The 20833-nt window shown below is 44.9% G+C and overlaps 1 protein-coding gene across 1 annotated transcript in view; it reads right to left on the bottom strand.

Annotated features, from left to right (window-relative positions):
• sntg1 (syntrophin gamma 1) overlaps window positions 1-20833 on the bottom strand; it is a 487473-nt gene that overhangs the window by 70694 nt on the left and 395946 nt on the right. Inside the window, exon 8 of the mRNA XM_033019712.1 lies at window positions 5965-6067. Within this exon, the coding sequence (XP_032875603.1) occupies window positions 5965-6067 (103 nt within the window). The remainder of the gene's footprint in view (window positions 1-5964; window positions 6068-20833) is intronic.

Genomic DNA, 20833 nt, shown 5'->3' with positions numbered 1-20833 from the left:
TCTCTCTCTCTCTCTCTCTCTCTCTCTCTCCCTCTTTCTTCCTTTTTCCTACCCCCTCTCTCTCTCTCTCTCTCTCCTGAAAAAGGGCCCTGACCCGAAATGTTGCCTATTCCTTCTCCTCATAGATGCTGCTTCATCCGCTGAGTTTCTCCAGCATTTAGTATCTACCTTCGATTTTACAAGCATCTGCAGTCCTTTCTTAAAAAAACTGAAATATTTCCCCAGCTACTGCAATTAAAGAGATAAGAGAAAGTAAAGAATTGTGTTCCTGTCCTGACCCAAAACGTCATCCATCCATGAGAATCATGGCCTGACCTGCTGTGTTACTCCAGCAGTGTGTGTCTTTATTTTAAAGAACAGTGCATCCATCCAAGTACTCCTAAAAGCCCAATTGAAATCAATTCCAACTCAAATCTCAAAATTAGTAAACAGATCATTTTTATTCCCTGTTAAATAGAACACTGATATCATAATGGTGAACATGAAAATCAGTATTTGTCATAAAAAAGTGATTCATAAACGTATTTCAGGAAGGGGAAATATCTAATCTTTACTATTGCACAGTCCATTGTAATTCAAAGCACACAACATTATGGTTGACTCTTCCTGTGAAATGGTCTAACAGATCACCCAATTTTCTCAGCATTGACCCAAGAACATGATTTATATGTGGCAAAGGCAGATCCAGCCACAGAGAGGGGGAGGAGAGGCAGTGAGAGGAGGGGGGAGAGGGGGGAGGACGAGGGGGAGAGGGGGGGAGGAGAGGGGGAGAGGGGGGGAGAGGGGGGAGGAGAGGGGGGAGGAGAGGGGGAGGAGAGGGGGAGGAGAGGGGCAAGAGGGCGAGGAGAGGGGGGAGAGGGAGGGAGAGGGGGATGGGGAGAGAGGGGAAAGAGGGGGAAGAGGGAGATGGGGAGAGTGGGGGGGGAGGGGGAGGGGTGAGAGGAGGGGAGAGTGAAAGGGAGAGGGCGGACTTGAACTCGGCGAACGGGCGGCTCGGACGGGGCCGACTGCAAATGGGCGGCAGGCCTCAGCAGCTCGCTTGACCTCTGGCAGCACGGACGGGGCCGACTGTGAACAGTTGAGATCAGGATCACCAGCGAAGAAAAGGCGTCACAATTCTTCGTGTTCCTGTGGTCAACGTAGGAATCGCAGGACGCCATAGACGGCCTCCCCCAGAGGGAGTAATGGCCGCCAGGGCCACCTTCTCATCATGCTGCCCTGCGCGATGATAGTGGCCGCCGCCGCCATGTTCTACAATCGGGCGGGTGAGACAGAGAGGATTCAAATGCAAGCCGGTGACTTCCGGTGACCTCCCGTGAGCTCCGGTGACCTCGGGTGACCTCAAGATCTGCCAAACTTGCTCGTTCTTTCTGCAATAACGACCGCCGCTGCTGCCATGTTGTTGAACTTCAAGAAGCCCAGCAGAGCGCGCTGGATGACTTGATCACGTGTTCACGGGCTTCAACCCACTTTACTGGCTGTGCATTGAAAATCTGCGCAGCTGGTCGCGTGGACCAAAGGCATTGTGACGCAGCAGTTATATTTTAAATCAATTTTAGTTAAAAACTCGGGAAATAATTACCCAAATTTTCAGGCAAGGAGATTTTTGAATTCATGAGGTAAATCTCTACCAGAATATGTAAAAAATTCTCCGTTACCACGTTGGGTTTTGGAGGAGATATGACTGACATGAAAACAAACAAAGAAACAAACGCACGAAGAGAGTTTTAATAGTTACTAGACCAAGTGCAGACCCGTTGGGTCTGTTTCCCCAACGGCGTTTTGCAGGGGGGGGGAGGGGGGGCTGCGGCATCAAACTCATATTAACCAACCCCCAAACACACAGGTGGGGGGAGGGGGGGGGGGGGATGTGAAGAGGGGAGGGAGGGGAGAGGAGGTGGAGGAAATGGGACAGATTTGGGAGGGAAAGGAGAGCGGGGTAGGGGGTGAGAGAGGGGGATGGGAAGAGATATGTGGGGGAGGGGGAGGATGTGGAGGTAGGGGAGGAGGGAGGGAGGGGGAGAGGGGTGGGGGAGAGAGGGGAAAGAGTGGGGAGGGAGAGTGGAGGGGGAAGGGGGAGAGGTGGAAGAGTGGGGAGGGAGGTGGAGAGGGGTAGGGGGAGTGATGGAAGAGGGACAGAGGGGTAGGAGGAAGGGGGTGGCGTAGAGAGGGACGGGGGGTGGGGGAGAGAGGGATGGGTGGGAGAGGGGTGCGGAGAGGGAAACATAGAACCATTGAAATTAAGTGCAGGAGTAGGCCATTCGGCCCTTCGAGCCTGCACCACCATTCAATATGATCGTGGCTGATCATCCAACTCAGTATCCTGTACCTGCCTTCTCTCCATACCCCCTGATCCCTTTAGCCACAAGGACCACATCTAACTCCCTCTTAAATACAGCCAATGAACAGGCCTCAACTACCTTCTGTGCCAGTGAATTCCAGAGATTCACCACTCTCTGTGTGAAAAATGTTTTTCTCATCTCGGTCCTAAAAGATTTACCCCTTATCCTTAAACTGTGACCCCTTGTTCTGGACTTCCCCAACATCTGGAACAATCTTCCTGCATCTAGCCTGTCCAACTCCTTAAGAATTTTGTAAGTTTCTATAAGATACCCCCTCAATCTTCTAAATTCTAGCATGTACAAGCCGAGTCTATCCAGTCTTTCGTCATATGAAAGTCCTGACATCCCAGGAATCAGCCTGGTGAACCTTCTCTGTACTCCCTCTATGGCAACGATGTATTTGAACATTGGGCATTGTGACATCACACGATGGAACGTTCACCAGGGGCTGGTGCTGGTGCTGCTTCTATGGGTGAGAAGCCAGTTTATTTTTGAAATATTGGGGGGGGGGGGGGGTTAGGATTTGATTAAAAACGTGCACTTAAACACGACGACCAATGGCAAACCCGTTGGGTCTGATCCCCCAACGCAGCCGTTCCCTACCCGTAGCCCCCACTGTGGGGTGGGGGGCGGCATCACACACACTAACCACCCCCACACACAGAGTTGGAAAAGTGTATAAAGACCGTTCCCTACCTTTAGCCCCCAGGGGAGACGTGGTCGTCGAAGTCGGGTTCCGGCCGTCTTAAAATAGCGTATCTTGAAGTCGTCGAAGTCGGGTCCGTATCGGCAACGCGGGGGGGGGGGGGGTGTGGCGGGGCGGCATCACACACACGAAGCATCCCCACACACAGAGCCTTAAAAGTGTAATGCCCCAACACAGCCGTTGCCTACCCGCAGCCCCCACGGGAGACGTGGTCATCGAAGTAGAGCCGTTCCCGAAAGGCCGTTTTTAAATGGCGTCGCTTGAGGTTGTGCTGCGGGCGCCAGCAGCCGTTATGGTCGCTGTCCAGCAGGAGGCGACAAAATGAGTGAGGGGGGGGGGGGGGTGGAGAAGGTTTTAATGAAAAAAATGGACATAAACATAACGAAATGTAATGAGGAGTGGATAGCTGGAAGGGAAAGTGAAATGTCTACCGAAATGGCTGCTTGTATGGGGGAGAAGCTAGTTTGTATTTGAAAAACTGGGGGGGGGGGGGGGGGGAGGAGGAGGCATTACACTTTTGCGTATGTGAAGATTGGGCATTGTGACATCACACGTTGGAACGTTCAGCAGGGGCTGGGGCTGGTGAAGCTTCTGTGGGTGTGAAGCCAGTTTAGTTTTGAAATATTGGGGGGGGGGGGAAGGATTTGATTAAAAACGTGTACTTAAACACGACAAAATGTAATGAGGAGCGGATACTTTGAAAGAAAAGTGAAATCTCTACCGAAATGGAAAAGATGTTGGCGATTCTGCTTTACCCCTTCCACTGTCTCTTTCTTCCTTTGTCCTACCCCCTCTCCTGACATCAGTCTGAAGAAGGGTCTTGACCCGAAACGTCGCCTATTCCTTCTCCTCATAGATGCTGCTTCATCCGTTGAGTTTCTCCAGCATTTAGTATCTACCTTTGATTTTACAAGCATCTGCAGTCCTTTCTTAAAAAAACTGAAATATTTCCCCAGCTACTGCAATTAAAGAGATAAGAGAAAGTAAAGAACTGTGTTCCTGTCCTGACCCAAAACGTCATCCATCCATGATTCTGCCTGACCTGCTGTGTTACTCCAGCAGTGTGTGTCTTTATTTTAAAGAACAGTGCATCCATCCAAGTACTCCTAAAAGCCCAATTGAAATCAAGAAAAGTGATTCATAAACGTATTTCAGGAAGGGGAAATATCTAATCTTTACTATTGCACAGTCCATTGTAATTCAAAGCACACAACATTATGGTTGACTCTTCCTGTGAAATGGTCTAACAGATCACCCAATTTTCTCAGCATTGACTCAAGAACATGATTTATATGTGGCAAAGGCAGATCCAGCCACAGAGAGGGGGAGGAGAGGCAGTGAGAGGAGGGGGGAGAGGGTGGAGGAGAGGTGGAGAGGGGGGGAGGAGAGGGGGAGAGGGGGGGGAGAGGGGAGGAGAGGGGGAGGAGAGGGGGGAGGAGAGGGGGAGGAGAGGGGGAGGAGAGGGGCAAGAGGGCGAGGAGAGGGGGGAGAGGGAGGGAGAGGGGGATGGGGAGAGAGGGGGAAGAGGGAGATGGGGGAGAGTGGGCGGGGAGGGGGAGGGGTGAGAGGAGGGGAGAGTGAGAGGGAGAGGGCGGACTTGAACTCGGCGAATGGGCGGCTCGGACGGGGCCGACTGCAAATAGGCGGCAGGCCTCAGCAGCTCGCTTGATGTCTGGCAGCACGGACGGGGCCGAATGTGAACAGTTGAGATCAGGATCACCAGCGAAGAAAAGGCGTCACAATTCTTCGTGTTCCTGTGATCAACGTAGGAATCGCAGGACGCCATAGACGGCCTCCCCCAGAGGGAGTAATGGCCGCCAGGGCCACCTTCTCATCATGCTGCCCTGCGCGATGATAGTGGCCACCGCCGCCATGTTCTACAATCGGGCGGGTGAGACAGAGAGGATTCAAATGCAAGCCGGTGACTTCCGGTGACCTCCCGTGACCTCCGGTGACCTCGGGTGACCTCAAGATCTGCCAAAATTGCTCGTTCTTTCTGCAATAACGACCGCCGCTGCTGCCATGTTGTTGAACTTCAAGAAGCCCAGCAGAGAGCGCGCTGGATGACTTGATCACGTGTTCACGGGCTTCAACCCACTTTACTGGCTGTGCATTGAAAATCTGCGCAGCTGGTCGCGTGGACCAAAGGCATTGTGACACAGCAGTTATATTTTAAATCAATTTTAGTTAAAAACTCGGAAAAATAATTACCCAAATTTTCAGACAAGGAGATTTTTGAATTCATGAAATAAATCTCTACCAGAATATGTAAAAAATTCTCCGTTACCGCGTTGGGTTTTGGAGGAGATATGACTGACGTGAAAACAAACAAAGAAACAAACGCACGAAGAGAGTTTTAATAGTTATTTATATTGGCATTGTGTTACCAGCTGACTTACTAGGAAAGCAATATTTGAAATAAAATTATGAAATTAAATAATGTTGCAAAAATATATGATGTGACAATTCCAGCCATGGAAACCTTGAAATCAATAACCTTAAGCAACACCATTGATACCAGATTTCTATTAGGATGGTGTTTAGATTGTTTTAATGATGGGAAATCAATGCAGTAGACCTTTTAATCAAGACTGATTTTTCATGGACCATGTGCGTTTTTGCTCTGTAAGTCAGTTTCATTCAATTTTGGATTCATTCACCTCTCATCCGAGACATGCACCATTTCCTCAATTGGCCAGTAGTTATTAAATCAAACTAATGTTGGTCTATGTTCACGACTGGCACAGTCTTATTTTTCTCACATACTGATTAACTCAAGCTGACCTGCTACACAAACTGAATATGCAAGCAGTTAGAAGATCTGTGCAGGGAAATGACAGAGAGATAAAATGGGAAATGAAAGAGTGTTTAGCCAACATCATTCTTTTCCTTAAAAAAAAGATTCACTTTGCTTACATGTGCAGTCTTCATACAGTGGAAGCTTCAGGAAGGCAGGTGCTCTTTTTAGAAATGACACTGTAAGAGTTACTTCCTCTCCAGCATTGCGCAAAACTTGAACCTTATAAAAAATAGATATAAGCACAGTTAGTTTAGTTTAACATGGAAACAGTATTAAGTATTTCTAGTTAGAGGCTGTAATGTTATTGATATAAGCATTCAGATTGTTCATACTTTTAAAATAAAATAGCTAAGCTAAAATGTCCGGCTTTTTGCTCCGCAACCATGATATGCAAATATGCTACTTCGATTAATCTATTGCTTCCAATGAAGAACTGGAGAGAGAATAGAAAGATTTGTGAAACAGTTATTAATGCAGAGAGCACAATACTTAGACCGGGATTGATACCATTGATCATCAAAACCTGCTGATACACATTTATCCACAATTGTGCTCTTTCAGAAACACAAGGCAAACTAAAACTGCTGCTGACTTCTGATTTTGATGAGATTCATTAGCAGATCTATGTGCTGCTCTGTTGAGTGAGAGACCACAGTTGTCATCAATGAGTAGATTGTATGTCTCAAAAGTACATGATAATGAGGAATAGAGAAGGATCAAGTATTCCATTTTTTTTTCAATTTTCAATTTAAAAACTTTATTGGCATGATAAAAAAAACATTGTCATATTGCCAAAGTATAAAACATGACATACATATTTGAAATGTATAAGTATAAATACAAGTATACAGTGTATGGATAGGTATGTCCCTGTACACAAACTTGCAATAGGCCTATAGCCCTTTATTGATTGCTACACGTTCTTGCAGCTGTAAGCAGTACAACACAATAGCAAGTTTAGCAATTCAATATTAATTTCTTAGTGTTAGTTAATGTCGATTAGTGTGTGCGTATATATGTGCATGTTGGTCATTCACTGTCTCTCAGGTTATGGCATGCTGTTACGTATTGTGCACCAAGATGTGCCGTATTTCCGTAATCCTTCGGCAAGGATTATTCTTAGTTTTGATGTATCATCTAGTTCTTTAAAGTCAGGGGTTGCCACATCTGGTAATCTGTTGAAATACTGATTGAGGATTAAAAGATAAGATTTTGCATCTGTCTTTGGATCAGGCCCTTTGCACCTTTTACATAATAGGTGAGGTGTGATTATCATTATCCATAGGCAGAATCGCAAAAAAAAAACACGAGAGATAATACGTTTAAAAAAGAACTGCAGATGCTGGTAAAATCAAAGGTAGACACAAAATGCTGGAGTAACTCAGCGGGTGAGGCAGCATCTATGGAGAGAATGAATTGGCGACATTTCGGGTCGAGACCCTTCTTCAGATTGACGAGAAATAATACGTTTCTTTGGGGATTTAATGGGAATTTTTTTGCTGCTCTTGTTAAAAATGTCAAAATGTAGGTTTTACATGCCCAATACTGATTATGTGCAAAATGTAACTAAAGGGGAAATTCTCACTTCACAACACAAAAAACACTATTGGGATTAAACTAACTTTAAACAGTAGTGTAAAATGAACACTTGTTCATTTAACTAGAAAGTGAACAGGTTCCCATTGCCCCAAACAGCATTGTTTTCCACCACTAACTTTCATAGTGTGGTGCTTAAAAATGACTATTTCATCAAGCCTATTTGGCATCGACACCTAACTTTAAACTAAACCCCATTGACTTCTCCTGACTATTTAAAAGCTTATAACTGTTCTTCACACAAACATGTACCTTGTGTGAATTCTATGTTTATTACTTCCTGTTATGTATTTAAAAGCTATTACTGCAATATGTAATGAAATTCAACAGAAATAAAATAAGCTTAACTTGCAAAAAGAAAAACACCGGTCTAATACAAATTCAGCTCTCTGCCAAAACTCTCAATATCGATATTATTTGCTACCGTGGATTAATGAATAGAACAGTACATACAGAATGTTCAAAATTATTAGAGTTTTGAATATCAATCTATCTGGCAACAAAAGTATCCCTCCGACCAAGTCAATGGATATTTTGAAGGCAGAGATAGATAGATTCTTGATTAGTACGGGTGTCAAGGGCTGTGGGGAGAAGGCAGGAGAATGGGGGTGGGGAGAGAGAGAGAGATAGATAAGCCATGATGGAATGGTGGATTAGACTTGATGGGCCAAATGGCCTAATTCTGCTCCTATTATTTGTGATCTTATGACATTATAAGTGTTATTTATTAATTTACCATGATCCATGAATCATTAGGTAATTGTTCCAGTCGCTATAAACCAAAGATACTAGAGGAGCAAGATAGACCACTCGACGAAAAAGCCGTAATACGGTCATGGGCTCATGGGTAATTTTTTTCGCGCCATTTTTGGAATCAAATATATGAGGGTTTTTTTTTTAATGGGCCTCTGTCATGGCGTCCACATCTACACGCGTAGCGAACCATTCTGCTATAGTGCTCGAATCGCCAATGTAAGCGATTCGAGCACTTTATAGCTGTCTTTCTTCAGGTTCCCCACTAAAGATGAAAGGTAAGAAAAAAATTATAACTTTCTGTCTTGAGGCCTGCCCGATCTCTTCCTATAGCTTAGATCGCGGAGCCGGGGGTCGCCAGAAGAATTGCTCTGATCGCTGGCCCACGGACTATAACACCCTGAAGCCGCGGTGTGCGGAGCTTCTAGTCGCGGGGGCAGCGTACACTTTCCCTCACGGAATCTGGGATTTCTCGCCAGAGAGAGGCTCCGACCGCCGGCCGATGGCCTATAATATCATGAATATTGTAATATCCGGTAGGAGGCGGCCGATTCGGGACCTCCAAACGGCAGAGATCCCGAATCGGCTTGTATTTAAGCCGGTTTGAAATAGTGTTTAAAATACAGGATAAATGGTGTTAAATATACACAATGTACACGGATCAGTGGTGTTTAAAATACACGATAAATGGTATTAAATATACACAATGTACACGGATCAGTGGTGTTTAAAATACATGATAAATGGAGTTATAGGGAACAACAACATGCCACGAGGAGCACACTTAAAGCCTTAATTTCCTTCCCAATGTATGATGACTGTAACATATATAATTCTATTCTTATGATCCCGACAATGTATTATATCATATTACATGAGCAAGTTATTAGAAAGTCTTCTTTTATAGATCTAGACTTAGCACAATAATAAAGGTAGACAAAAATGCTGGAGAATTTCTCCAGCATTTTTGTCTACCTTCGATTTTCCAGTATCTGCAGTTCCTTCTTAAACAATAATATTGGTATCAATTTTTACACTGCTGTACATTTTTGGTTTTGTTCTTGTTGTAAGGCATGCATGGTATTGTAAGCTCTTCTACATTTAAGATAAATCAAGTCAAGTCAAGTCAAGTCAATTCAATTCAATTCAATTCAATTCAATTCAATTCAATTTATTGTCATTTGGACCCCTTGAGGTCCAAACGAAATGTCGTTTCTGCAGCCATACATTACAAAACAAAAAGACCCGAGACACAACACAGTTTACACAAACATCCATCACATCGTTGTGATGGAAGGCAAAAAAAACTTATCTCTCCACTGCACTCTCCCCCCCGAGTCAGAGTCAGAGTCAAAGTCAAAGCCCCCGGCTGGCGATGGCGATTGTCCCGCGGCCATTAAAGCCACGCCGGGTGATGCAAGGTCGCGCACCGGGTCTTGGTGTTAGAGCCCCCGGCGTGCGCTCGCAAAGTCCCGCGGCCATTCCAAGCCGCGCGGGGCGGTGCTGTAAGGCCTCGCTCAGGTGCTCTTCAACCCCGCAACTCGGGCGGGAGAAGTCGCCGTTGCGGAAGCCCCGAAAAGCGGTCTCCCAGCAGGGACCCGCGGGCTCCCGGTGCCGCCGTCCGCCAAACCCGCAGTTGCAGCCTCCGAATCTCCGGAGGTCGGGTGGCAGCAGCGTCCACCACCGCTCCACCCGCTCCGGACTCGGCCAGCTCCGCGACGGTGAGTAGTCGGCAGCTCCGTAGCTGGAACCCCAGGTCGTTCCTGTTGGAGGCCGCTCCACGTTGCAGCCCCAACGACAACGGAGACCCGACAAAGAAAAGGTCGGGTCTCCCGTGCAGGGGAAAGATTTTAAAGTTACCCCCTCCCCCCCACCCCCCCACACACATACCCCAACAAATAAAATAACAAAAACTACATAAAAACGAGACAAAAAATAATAAAACACAGACGGACTGCAGAGGCCGCTGCTGACGAGAGTCGCGCCGCCCACCGAAGTCAAGTCAAGTCAAGAGAGTTTATTGTCATGCGTCCCAGATAGGACAATGAAATTCTTGCTTTGCTTCAGCACAATAGAATATAGTAGGCATGACTACAGAATTTATTCAGTTTGCATAAATTGACCTATTAGAGGAAAAACGCATCTTCAATATACATGTCTCTCCCCACCCCCGAAAACATTTTAATTTAAGTGACATTTCATCCATTCTGCAGTTATATAGTTATAATCAGATTTGGCCTTATCAGTTAATTCTATGTGAAATTTTACTGTAATTTCAGATGTTGACAGTGGGTCCAGAATACTCGTTGATAAGACCTCCTGCAGCGAACTACGGAGTACTTGTCAAAGAACTGCCGTCTTTGTTCTGAACACCCTGTATATCTCACACATAAAATAGTAAATTATTATACCATAAATGACAGAAATAAAAACTGTTATCCTTGTTTATGAATTTTGATGTAGAATGATTTAAAATTGAGTGGATTGATGCAATATACTGCTAACCCACAAATGTTTAGTTATGAGATATTCACATTTAAAAACTCACTCAGTAGCTCGGGTGGCTGCGAGCGGCCGCCGGGACCGGACAGCGGAACCACAGCTCGACCCGGGGCTCGCAGGTGACCTGGGAACTGCAGCTAGTCCCGGAGGGTCCTGGCTCCTATGCAAAAAAGGCTGCGGACCCCTGGACTAAACCAAACTCTCGATCCTGTCCCGCCATTCTTTTTTCAAAATTTAGCAACTCAAATGGTGGTGCGTCTTCATTGCCGGGAAATACGGTAACTAATTTCCCTCAAATATATGTAGGTTTCCCTCAAATATATGTTAAATTAAAAACTAAATTATGGTAGCAATGCACAGTATTCATGTCTAATGCTCGCACTTCTGCATCAATGTAGGTATGTATACACTATATTTCTTTACACTAATATCGAATGAAAAAATATCTTGGCATGTGTTCACAATATTAGGATTTCAGAGAGAGAGGTTGAATGAAAGAAAAAATTCAACAAAATTAGAGGAGATCACAAGAAAGAAACTAGAGAAATATACATATGTTTTAAGGTGTGCTTTTAATGTTTCTTTGTGTGTCTTGTGTGGGGGGTTGTGTGGGGGGGGTGAGGGGGAAACCGCTTTGGTCACCTCCTCCACGGAGAGGCGACTTTTTCCATGTCGCCTCCCCCGTGGCCTAACAGCAAGGATCGGCGCGGCCTTTCCCGGAGACGCGCCCGGGGCTTCAGCGGCGGGCGCAACGTAGACTCTCGCCGTGGAGCGGGCGAGCCCTCGCTGGGGCTCGCCGGAGGGGAATGCTCCGTTTCGCTGGCCCGCGGCAGCCTGAAGCCGTGGTCTGCAGAGCTCAAGCTGGTGCGGCGTCCGCAGTCTGGGATCCCTCGTGGGGGACCTGGGCGGAAGAAGAAGCTCCGAATGCCGGCCCGCGGCCTACTTCTACCGCGGGCATGGCATGCACTTACCATCACCCCTGGAGGGGTGCTCCGACCGCCGGCCCTGCGGTCGGCGGTGCTTCTGGCTGTGGCGCGGCAGGGACCTTAAATCTTTGACCGCCGACGTGCGGCCTACACCAACCTAAAGCCGCGGTCTCCGGTGGGGAAGAGCCGACTCTGGACTTACCTGGACTTTTACCTGCCTGCACATCTGGACGCCCGCAGTGACGGCTGCGGATGGTTGAGGTCCGGACCACGGGGGAAAATGGAGGAGGACTGGCCAAATTTTGTGCCTTCCACCACAGTGATGAATGCTGTGGTGGATGTTTGTGTTAAATTTTTATTGTGTATTGTGTGTTCTTTATCATTGTACCGCTGCTGGCAAATTTATTTCAAATATGACGAATAAAACCGTATTGTATTGTATTGTATATGTGTGTGTTATATATTTATATACATATATATCACACATATATACGCATCATATATCTATATATAAATATATTATATATATATAATGAATATGTGTTTATATATATATAAGAAACTTGAGAAATATGTATGTGTGTTATATAATTATATACATAAATATCACATTTATATATATGTGTGTATCATATATATAATATATATATACGTGTTTATAATATATATATAAATGCAAATATATTGGCTTATGGCTTATGTTCCGTATATCTTATAGGCAAAAAAATAAAGGCAAATATAATTGCCTTTATGGCTTATGTACATCATGAGAATGGTTCATGTGCATCATGAGTTGCTTTAAATCAAAGTTGCTTCTGATCCATGAGGAACTTTGAAACCTATCTTGCCACTCACACACAGAAACACACACATACCGTTCCCCCACAACACTGATTAAACCAAAGATCATAGAATGCATATGGTCCAGAGACCTTTCATTGAGCATTGTCGCTCATTTTATACGCAGTTCCCTTTTTAATTTTTAATTTAAAAAAGGAGTACCTTATTTATTATAAACAAAGATAATAATGGTCTAACATAGAAGGCTAAGAGACCAGGATAAACTGCAAAATCCAATGGACTGATGTGGATTAAACTGCGAGAGGGCATAACGGGGATCGGGGTCTTATTCTTAAAACGGCGGAAGTGACGTTCCGTTGCGTTCCGATGCATACTACACGTCAGTCCATTGGATTTCGTAGGAGTGGTCTATCTTGCTCCTCTAGTATCTTTGCTATAAACTGTATTCAGACATGTGGCCTGATGTCTGCCTCTCACTTACATAGAAGTTGCCGCTGCATTACAACTTCATGATGGGCTTAGATAATCCTCTTTGGGCTGGGTGTTCATGTGTGGCTCTCCCTGACTTTCATCAGGTTATATATGTGAACCTGTGACTGGCTCTCATGCACCTTAATCACATCCATTTCACAGATAAATCATATATTCATCTTAGGTGACATTTGTTGACCATATCCTTTTCCTGCACAGAGAGTAGTTTGATATCCATGCCCACACCACAGAAAAAGACATATCTGAGAAAATGTTCTTAAGATTTTGATAATCTGATCGAATGGTGCCAGAACAATAATCTTGTTAGCAAGACCAAGGAGCAAAGGATCCAAGAACCTGTCTTCATTGGTTGAATGGTGGAGTCAACAGCTTCAAGTTGATTGACAATATGGAGAGGGAGACAGGCAAATATAATAATTTGTGACTGGGTCTCGACCCGAAACGTCACACATTCCTTCTCTTCAGAGATGCTGCCTGTCCCGCTGAGTAGCTCCAGCTTTTTGTGTCTGTCTTCTATAAGAATTTCTCTGATTTATGAGACTGCAACAGGACTTTATCCACATGCTAATGATTGTCAAGTCTCACAAACTTCCGTTACTCCAGAATGAGGATATCCTCGCAACAATGGAAGGCACCAGAGAAATTTTAAATTGGATATATAAATAGTTTATTGGTTCTGTAAGTTTGATAAGTGGAATTAATGTATTCTGGTTTGAAGAGTGTTCTTGAACACAGGAGCTAGCAACTGTTATGTTCTGTGTTGATGAGTTGTTATAATCAGTACTGTCAAGGGATGATCAGTTTAGAGTGATGTGGAGAGGGATGGGATGTTGGGGAAGGAAGTGTAGGTACAGCATGCCGCGTTGTATAATTGGTTGTGTTTGACTGCCGTGTATTGGCACAATGCTGGCTTACTAGCAATTTGCAACTCCGATAATTCTATTGCTTCCAATGATGAACTGGAGAGAGAATAGAAAGATTTGTGAAACAATTATTAATGCAGAGAACACAATATTAGACTGGGATTGATACCATTTGTAGATTGGTTATTGCATGTGAATCAATCAGAGTAATGTACTACCACTAACTCCACCTTACTGTGCACTTTATATTAACACTCATCTCCCATATTACGTAGTTACACTGGTGGTAGAGATGAACTAACGTATTGTACTGCACCACCATGACTGATGATTAAAGATGATTTAAACACCAGACTGTGTCTGTACAGCTGTTTACACCATTGATCATCAAAACATACTGATAGACATACATGAGCGATGGAGGATCTTTGAGATTGACTATGAGCACTACATCAATATCGTCCATCGCAACGATCCGGATTAGGTCAAGGCATCGCTTTTGCCCAACCTAGCGGGACCCGAGGCTATGATTTGCACGCAAACCTTCAACTTTGTGCCACCTGTACTCGACGGGAATGGCCAGGTAGTGGTCCCAGCTGAGACAATGCGCAACCCTAATGTGCTGCTGCGTAAATTCCATGAGCTATGTGACCTGCCATCGAACCGCATTCTGGAAAGAGCAAAGTTCTTCGCACGGCAATAGCTTCCTGATGAACCTGTGAAACGTTTCATTTGTGATATGAAGTATATGGCTCCGAGATGTCGCTTTGGTGAGATAACGAATTAGTTAATACGCGACAAACTCGTTAACGGCATGTCTGATCAAACGCTCAAAACAGAGCTACTCCGAAATGCTGACCTGACTCTTGAACAGGCTGTGCATGCCTGCTGTATGTCGGAGGTTGTAGCCCCACTGAGTGATCAGCTTGACACAGAAAAAGGATATAAATCAGACCGGTTTCGTTAAACGCACTGCATCAGCTGCCACTAACTGATTTGTGAATGAGCCACCACAGTAACTGCAACTATTTCCATAATAAAGGTCACTAGTTTTGCCCAGCAAATGGCAAATCATGCAATTACTGTAAGAAAATGAATCATTTTGCTGCTTGCTGTCGTTCTCGTGGGAACCATAATGCCAATTCAGAGTCTAATCTACACCTGATGCAGCAAGACCCAACATTCTCCGACTCCCATGAAAAGTTTGAAGCTGCCCACGAGAACGAACCAATGATCTCATATGATGAGTCTGCTGTTCACACTCTTCTCCGCACATCTGGTAAGCTCTTGCACCCTGCTGTTACCGTGCACATTAATAACAAGTCTGTAACTGTTAAATTGGTCATGGGAGTGCGCATGAACGTAATGTCCCTGAAAGTCTACAACAATATAAGAAATAATGAGACCTTGACTAAGGATGCCTCTACCTTGCATGCCTACGGGGGGGGGAGGTGCTGCACCCTCTTGGAAAAGCTGATTTCAAGTGTGCAGTGGACAATGTCACTAAAAACCTGATTTTCTACATTGTAAAATCGAACTCTGAGACTTTGTTGGGAATTCATGCGTACCAAGACCTGGGGTTAGTGTCCTTCGGATGCGCTGTCCACAAGTTATGCCTATCTGACGAACCAACACAAATCTATCAGGATTTGGTTGACGACAAACTGGGCAAGTTGCCAATAACGTACAAAATCACTATTGACCCCACTGTTGGCCCGGCATGTACTCTCCGCGTCGTTCGGTTCCCTCATCCCCCAGTGACCCGAGTCCTGCATGCTCGCCCCGCCGTTCCTCTCCAGGCTCCCCGACTGCGCTATCTTTCTCGGGTTCTTCACCACTCAGCCCTACTAACGTTTCCGGTATGGAAGGGGAAGGGTTTGTCCGTACACATTTGGGTCGGGTTAGCAGACTGCCTGATGGCGTGTATATTTAACCGCATGTGTTTTAACATCTGTTTAACAACTATTTTCTCTATGAGGAAGGATGTCGATTGGTTATTGCATGTGAACCAATCAGAGTAATGTACTGCCACTAACTCCACTTTACTGTACACTTTATATTAACACTCATCTCCCATATTACGTAGTTACACTGGTAGATGAACTAACAACGTATTGTACTGCACCACCATGACTGATGATTAAAGATGATTTAAACACCAGACAGCTGTTTACACCATTGATCATCAAAACATACTGATACACATTTATCCATAATTGTGTTCTTTCAGAAATGCAAGGCTAACTAAAGGGCCTGTCCCACTTTCACGACCTAATTCACGACCTTTTTTACTCGTGGACATTTTTTATCATGTTGAAAAAACGCCCCGACATACTTGATGCCACGAGTACCTACGAGTAATATCACGACCTGCTACGACCTACCTACGACCTCCTATGACCTCGTGACGACCATGCTGCGAGTATGAGTCAAGGGCAAACTCGGCAGAGGTAGCGAATTAGCTCGTGAAAGTGGGACAGGCCCTTTAAACTGCTGCTGACCTGCTTTTGATGAGATTCAATTGCAGGTCTATGTGCTGCTCTGTTGAGTGAGAGACCACAGTTGGGATCAATGAGTAGATTGTATGTCTCAAAAGCACATGCTAATGAGGAATGGAGAAAGATCAAGTATCTGTTGAAAAACTGATTGAGGATTAAAAGATCAAGTACAGATTGAGGATTAAAAGATAAGGTTCTGCAATGCGAGTTTTGAGAGTTAGGAAGAAAACTGAAAAGCAGGATGTCGAGGGTGGTTATCTCTGGATTGCTTCCAGTACCTTATGCTAGTGAGGACAGGAACAGGGAGATAGGGGGTCTTATAGTGTGGTTGAGGGACTGGAGCAGGGAGCAAGGATTTAGTTTTATAGCCCACTGGGATCTCTTCTGGGGTAGGGGTGACCTGTACAAAAGGGATGGGTTATACCTTAACTAAGGGGGACCGATGTTCTGGCAGGCAGGTTTGCTAGGGCTACACGTTTGGGTTTAAACTAAATAGTGGGGGGGGGAAGGGTTGACAAATTGGGAGTATAATGCGGCTTTTACACGGGGCGACTTGACGCAAGAGTTAACCAGAGTTCAACATCGTGGGAACCTCGTGCGATAACAGTACGGCATTCGTGGACCACCGTGGACCACCGTAGCGCTAACGGCAGGTCATCGTGTAACTTGGTCACTCGGGAGAAAATTCACGAAAGTTTGAATTTCTCCAAGAGTGACTTGTACACTTGTGGTTGAGTATTGCAACATTATATGAACGTAGTGGCCAGTGCGATATCCGTGCGATATCCGTAATAACTCTTGCGGGTACCGTGGGAACTCCTGCGAACGGTGAACCCGGAAGCTGGACAGAGGGGACAGAAGGTGATTAAAAATTATCTTCAGTGGGATTGAATTTAAAAAATAAATAAAAATAAAGATTTACATCCGCATATGGACATCAACTTATTCATGAGTTATGTTAATGAGATTCAAGAAAATAACTATAATCTTTAAAAGGGACTTTAAAAGGGACTTTACTGAAAGGTTACGCATTTTTATGGTCCGTGAGATATTTTTCACATGTACTTCTTTGATACAGGTCGGAGTCCTCGGGTCCAGGGGTCCGGAACGCTACCAATCAATGTTGTGCAGAGACCCGTGTAAGGAGTGAACTGCACATGCTGGTTTAAACCGAAGACAGACACAAAAAGCTGGAGTAACTCAGCGAGTCAAGCAGCATCTCTGGAGAAAAAAAGCTGATGTTTCGGGACGAGACACATCTTCAGACTCAATTCCGATTAGGCTGTCTGAAGAAGGGCTCCGATTCGAATCGTCACCTATTCTTTTTCTCCAGAGATGATGCCTGACCCGCTGACTTACTCCAGCTTTTTATGCTTTTCTTCCCAGATCTGACTTACCTGCTGAGTTACACCAACATTTTGTGTCCTTCTGTGCATATTAACCAGCATTAACCAGCGTCTGCAGTTCCTTTAGACATTACATAACTTCAGATTTTAGAGATATAGCGCGTGGGAACTCCTGCGAACGGTAAACCCGGAAGCTGGACAGAGGGGACAGAGGGTGACTAAAAAAGGTGGTCTCAAAAGGACACATGGGAACATGTGTCCTTCGAGGACGTCCCACCTAATTGTCATTGTTGGATAATCTTTTTAACAGGAACACTTGCAGAGATGGCTCCCAGAAAATCTCAAAGGAAGGGGGTAAAGCGGGTCAGAGATGTTTTTGCCATGCAGGAGAATGAGGAGGAGACGCAGCAAGAGAGACAGGTGGAGAGGCAACAGGAGATGCCACAGATAACACTGCCTGTGGGCTCCTTGGAGCAGGGAGAGGGTGAGCAAGGTGCAATTCAGATTGCCTCCCCAGTAGCCGTTGTAGGAATAGCCTCTACAGACGCTTATGTAAAGGGAAGATGGCAGAAGGTAAAGTCATATAACTTCACCAGGGAACAAGAGGGGGAACTTGTAGAATGGTTCCAATTTAACGAGATTCTGTACGATAAATCCAGAGAGGATTATAGAAACAGGGAGAGAAAAAGGAACCTGCTGGAGACGAAGGCTGCCGAGTTTCCCGAGTGCTCATGTGAGTTTATATAACGATATATAAGTTCATCAAGAGGAGAACCATTTAATGTTATCCAAGATTTAAAAACATACATTGCTATTGATGTAAAAGTGCTGTGTTTGCAGTTAACTTAAACTTCTCTTATAAGTCTGTCTGTCTGCCCTGCAGCTGCAAAGTAAAAAAGTCGCAGACAGCTTTTACACCCTCTGTGTTTGAAGTTTGAATCATATCTCTAAAAAAAAAAAGAGCCATAAAAAGAATTATGCATGAGGGCAGGCAATTCTCACTTGTAATGCTTGAGACTTCCTCTTAATTCTCTTTTTAATTAATCTCTCCCTTCTGCCTTCAAGCAAGCGTTTTCGATGCACATAGTGGGCAGCTGCATGCAGCGCGTCAATGAAAAAAACCAACATCCTGTACTCGAAATTATTTAGTAAAGGCATGTCTCCAAATGAGCCGATTCAACCAAGGGAGGATATATATAGTGTGTGAAAAAAAAAGTTACATCATTTGTGTCACGTGTAGTTCACGATGTTCATTCAAGATTTAACGCGACAGCTCGGGAAACGGCCAAGTCACTCGCACGAATAACATAAATGCCGAGTACCGTGGGAACTCTTTATCTACTGCCGTTATATCGTGCGAGACTCGTGCTGGACCATGACCTCTTCACTCTGGTGACATCTTGCGTCAACTCGCCCCGTGAAAAGGCCCTTTAAAGATGGAGTTAAAGGGGAAGTGAGTACAGGAAAAGTTACAAAAGACTCCCGAATTAATGGGAAGGAAAGTTCGAGAAGGGATAAGAGAGTAAGGCAGGATCAATTGTGAGCGGCGTGAGTGGGGAGGTGAATACCGAAGTCAAAGTGTTGTATATGAATGCGCAAAGTATAAGAAATAAAGTGGACGAGCTTGAGGGTCAGTTAGAAATTGGGAAGTATGATGTTGTGGGAATTACAAAGACATGGATGTAAGAGGACCAGGGCTGGGAACTGAATATTCAAGGGTATACATCCTATCGAAAAGACAGACAGGTGGGCAGAGGGGGTGGGGTTGCTCTGTTGGTGAGGAATGAAATTCAGTCCCTTGCAAAGGGTGAAATTGAAACAGGAAATGTGGAATCAGTATGGATAGAACTAAGCAATTGTAAGGGTAAAATGACCCTAATGGGCCTTATCTACAGGCCCCCAAACAGTAGCCTGGAAATAGGGTGCAAGTTGAATCAAGAGTTAAATTTGACATGACGTAAAGGTAATGCTGTGGTTGTTATGGGAGATTTCAACATTCAGGTTGACTGGAAAAAAAAGTTTGGTAATGGGCCCCAAGAAAGAGAATTTGTGGAGTGCCTCCATGATGGATTATTAGAGCAGCTTGTACTGGAGCCTATCAGGGAGAAGGCAATTCTGGATGTAGCATTGTGTAATGAACCGGATTTGATAAGGGAACTCGAGGTAAAAGGACCATTAGGCGGTTGTGACCATAATATGGTAAGTTTTAATCTACAATTTGAGAGGGAGAAGGGAAAATTGGGGGGGGGTGTCCATGTTACTGTTGAACAAAGGGGACGAGGGGCCAAGAGGGAGGAGCTGGCCAAAGTTGACTGGAAAGATACCCTAGCAGGGATGACAGTGGAACAGCAATGGCAGGTATTTCAGGGAATAATACAGAAGGTGCAGGATGAGTTCATTCCAAAGTGGAAGAAAGATTCCAAGGGGAGTAAGGGGTGACCGTGGCTGACAAGGGAAGTCAGGGACCGTATAAAAATAAAAGAGAAGAAGAACAACATCGCAAAGATGAGCGGGAAGCAAGAGGATTGTATAATGTTTAAAGAGCAACAGAAGAGAACTAAAAAGGCAATACGAGGAGAAAAGAATAGGTACGAAGGTAAGCTAGCCAAGAATATACAGGAGGATAGTAAAAGCTTTTTTAAGTACGTGAAGAAGAAAAATTAGTTAATACCATAGTTGGACCCTTGAAGACTGAAATAGGTGAATTTATTATGGGGAACAAGGAAATGGCAGATGAGTTGAACAGGTACTTTGGATCCGTTTTCACTAAGGAGGACACAAACAATCCTCCTGATGTACGAGTGGCCGGAGAATCTGGGGTGGCAGAGGAACTGAAGGAAATCCACATTAATGCAGGAAACGGTGTCGGGTAGACTGATGGGACTGAAGGCTGATAAATCCCCAGGGCCTGATGGTCTGCATCCCAGGGTACTTAAGGAAGTGGCTCTAGAAATCATGGACGCATCGGTGTTCATTTAACAAAGTTCTATAGCTTCAGGATCAGTTCCTGTGGACTGGAGGGTAGCTAATGTTATCCCACTTTTTAAGAAAGGCGGGAGAGAGAAAACAGGGAATTATAGACCAGTTAGCCTGACATTGGTGGTGGGGAAGTTGCTGGGGTCAATCATTAAAGATGAAATAGCGACTTCATAACAAGAGGGGTTGAGTATATGAGCAAAGAGGTCCTGCTGCAGTTGTACAGAGCCTT

The sequence above is a fragment of the Amblyraja radiata genome, chromosome 4, assembly GCF_010909765.2.
Source record: "Amblyraja radiata isolate CabotCenter1 chromosome 4, sAmbRad1.1.pri, whole genome shotgun sequence".
Classification (NCBI taxonomy): Eukaryota; Metazoa; Chordata; class Chondrichthyes; order Rajiformes; family Rajidae; genus Amblyraja; species Amblyraja radiata.
This window is presented reverse-complemented; position numbering and strand designations above follow the sequence as displayed.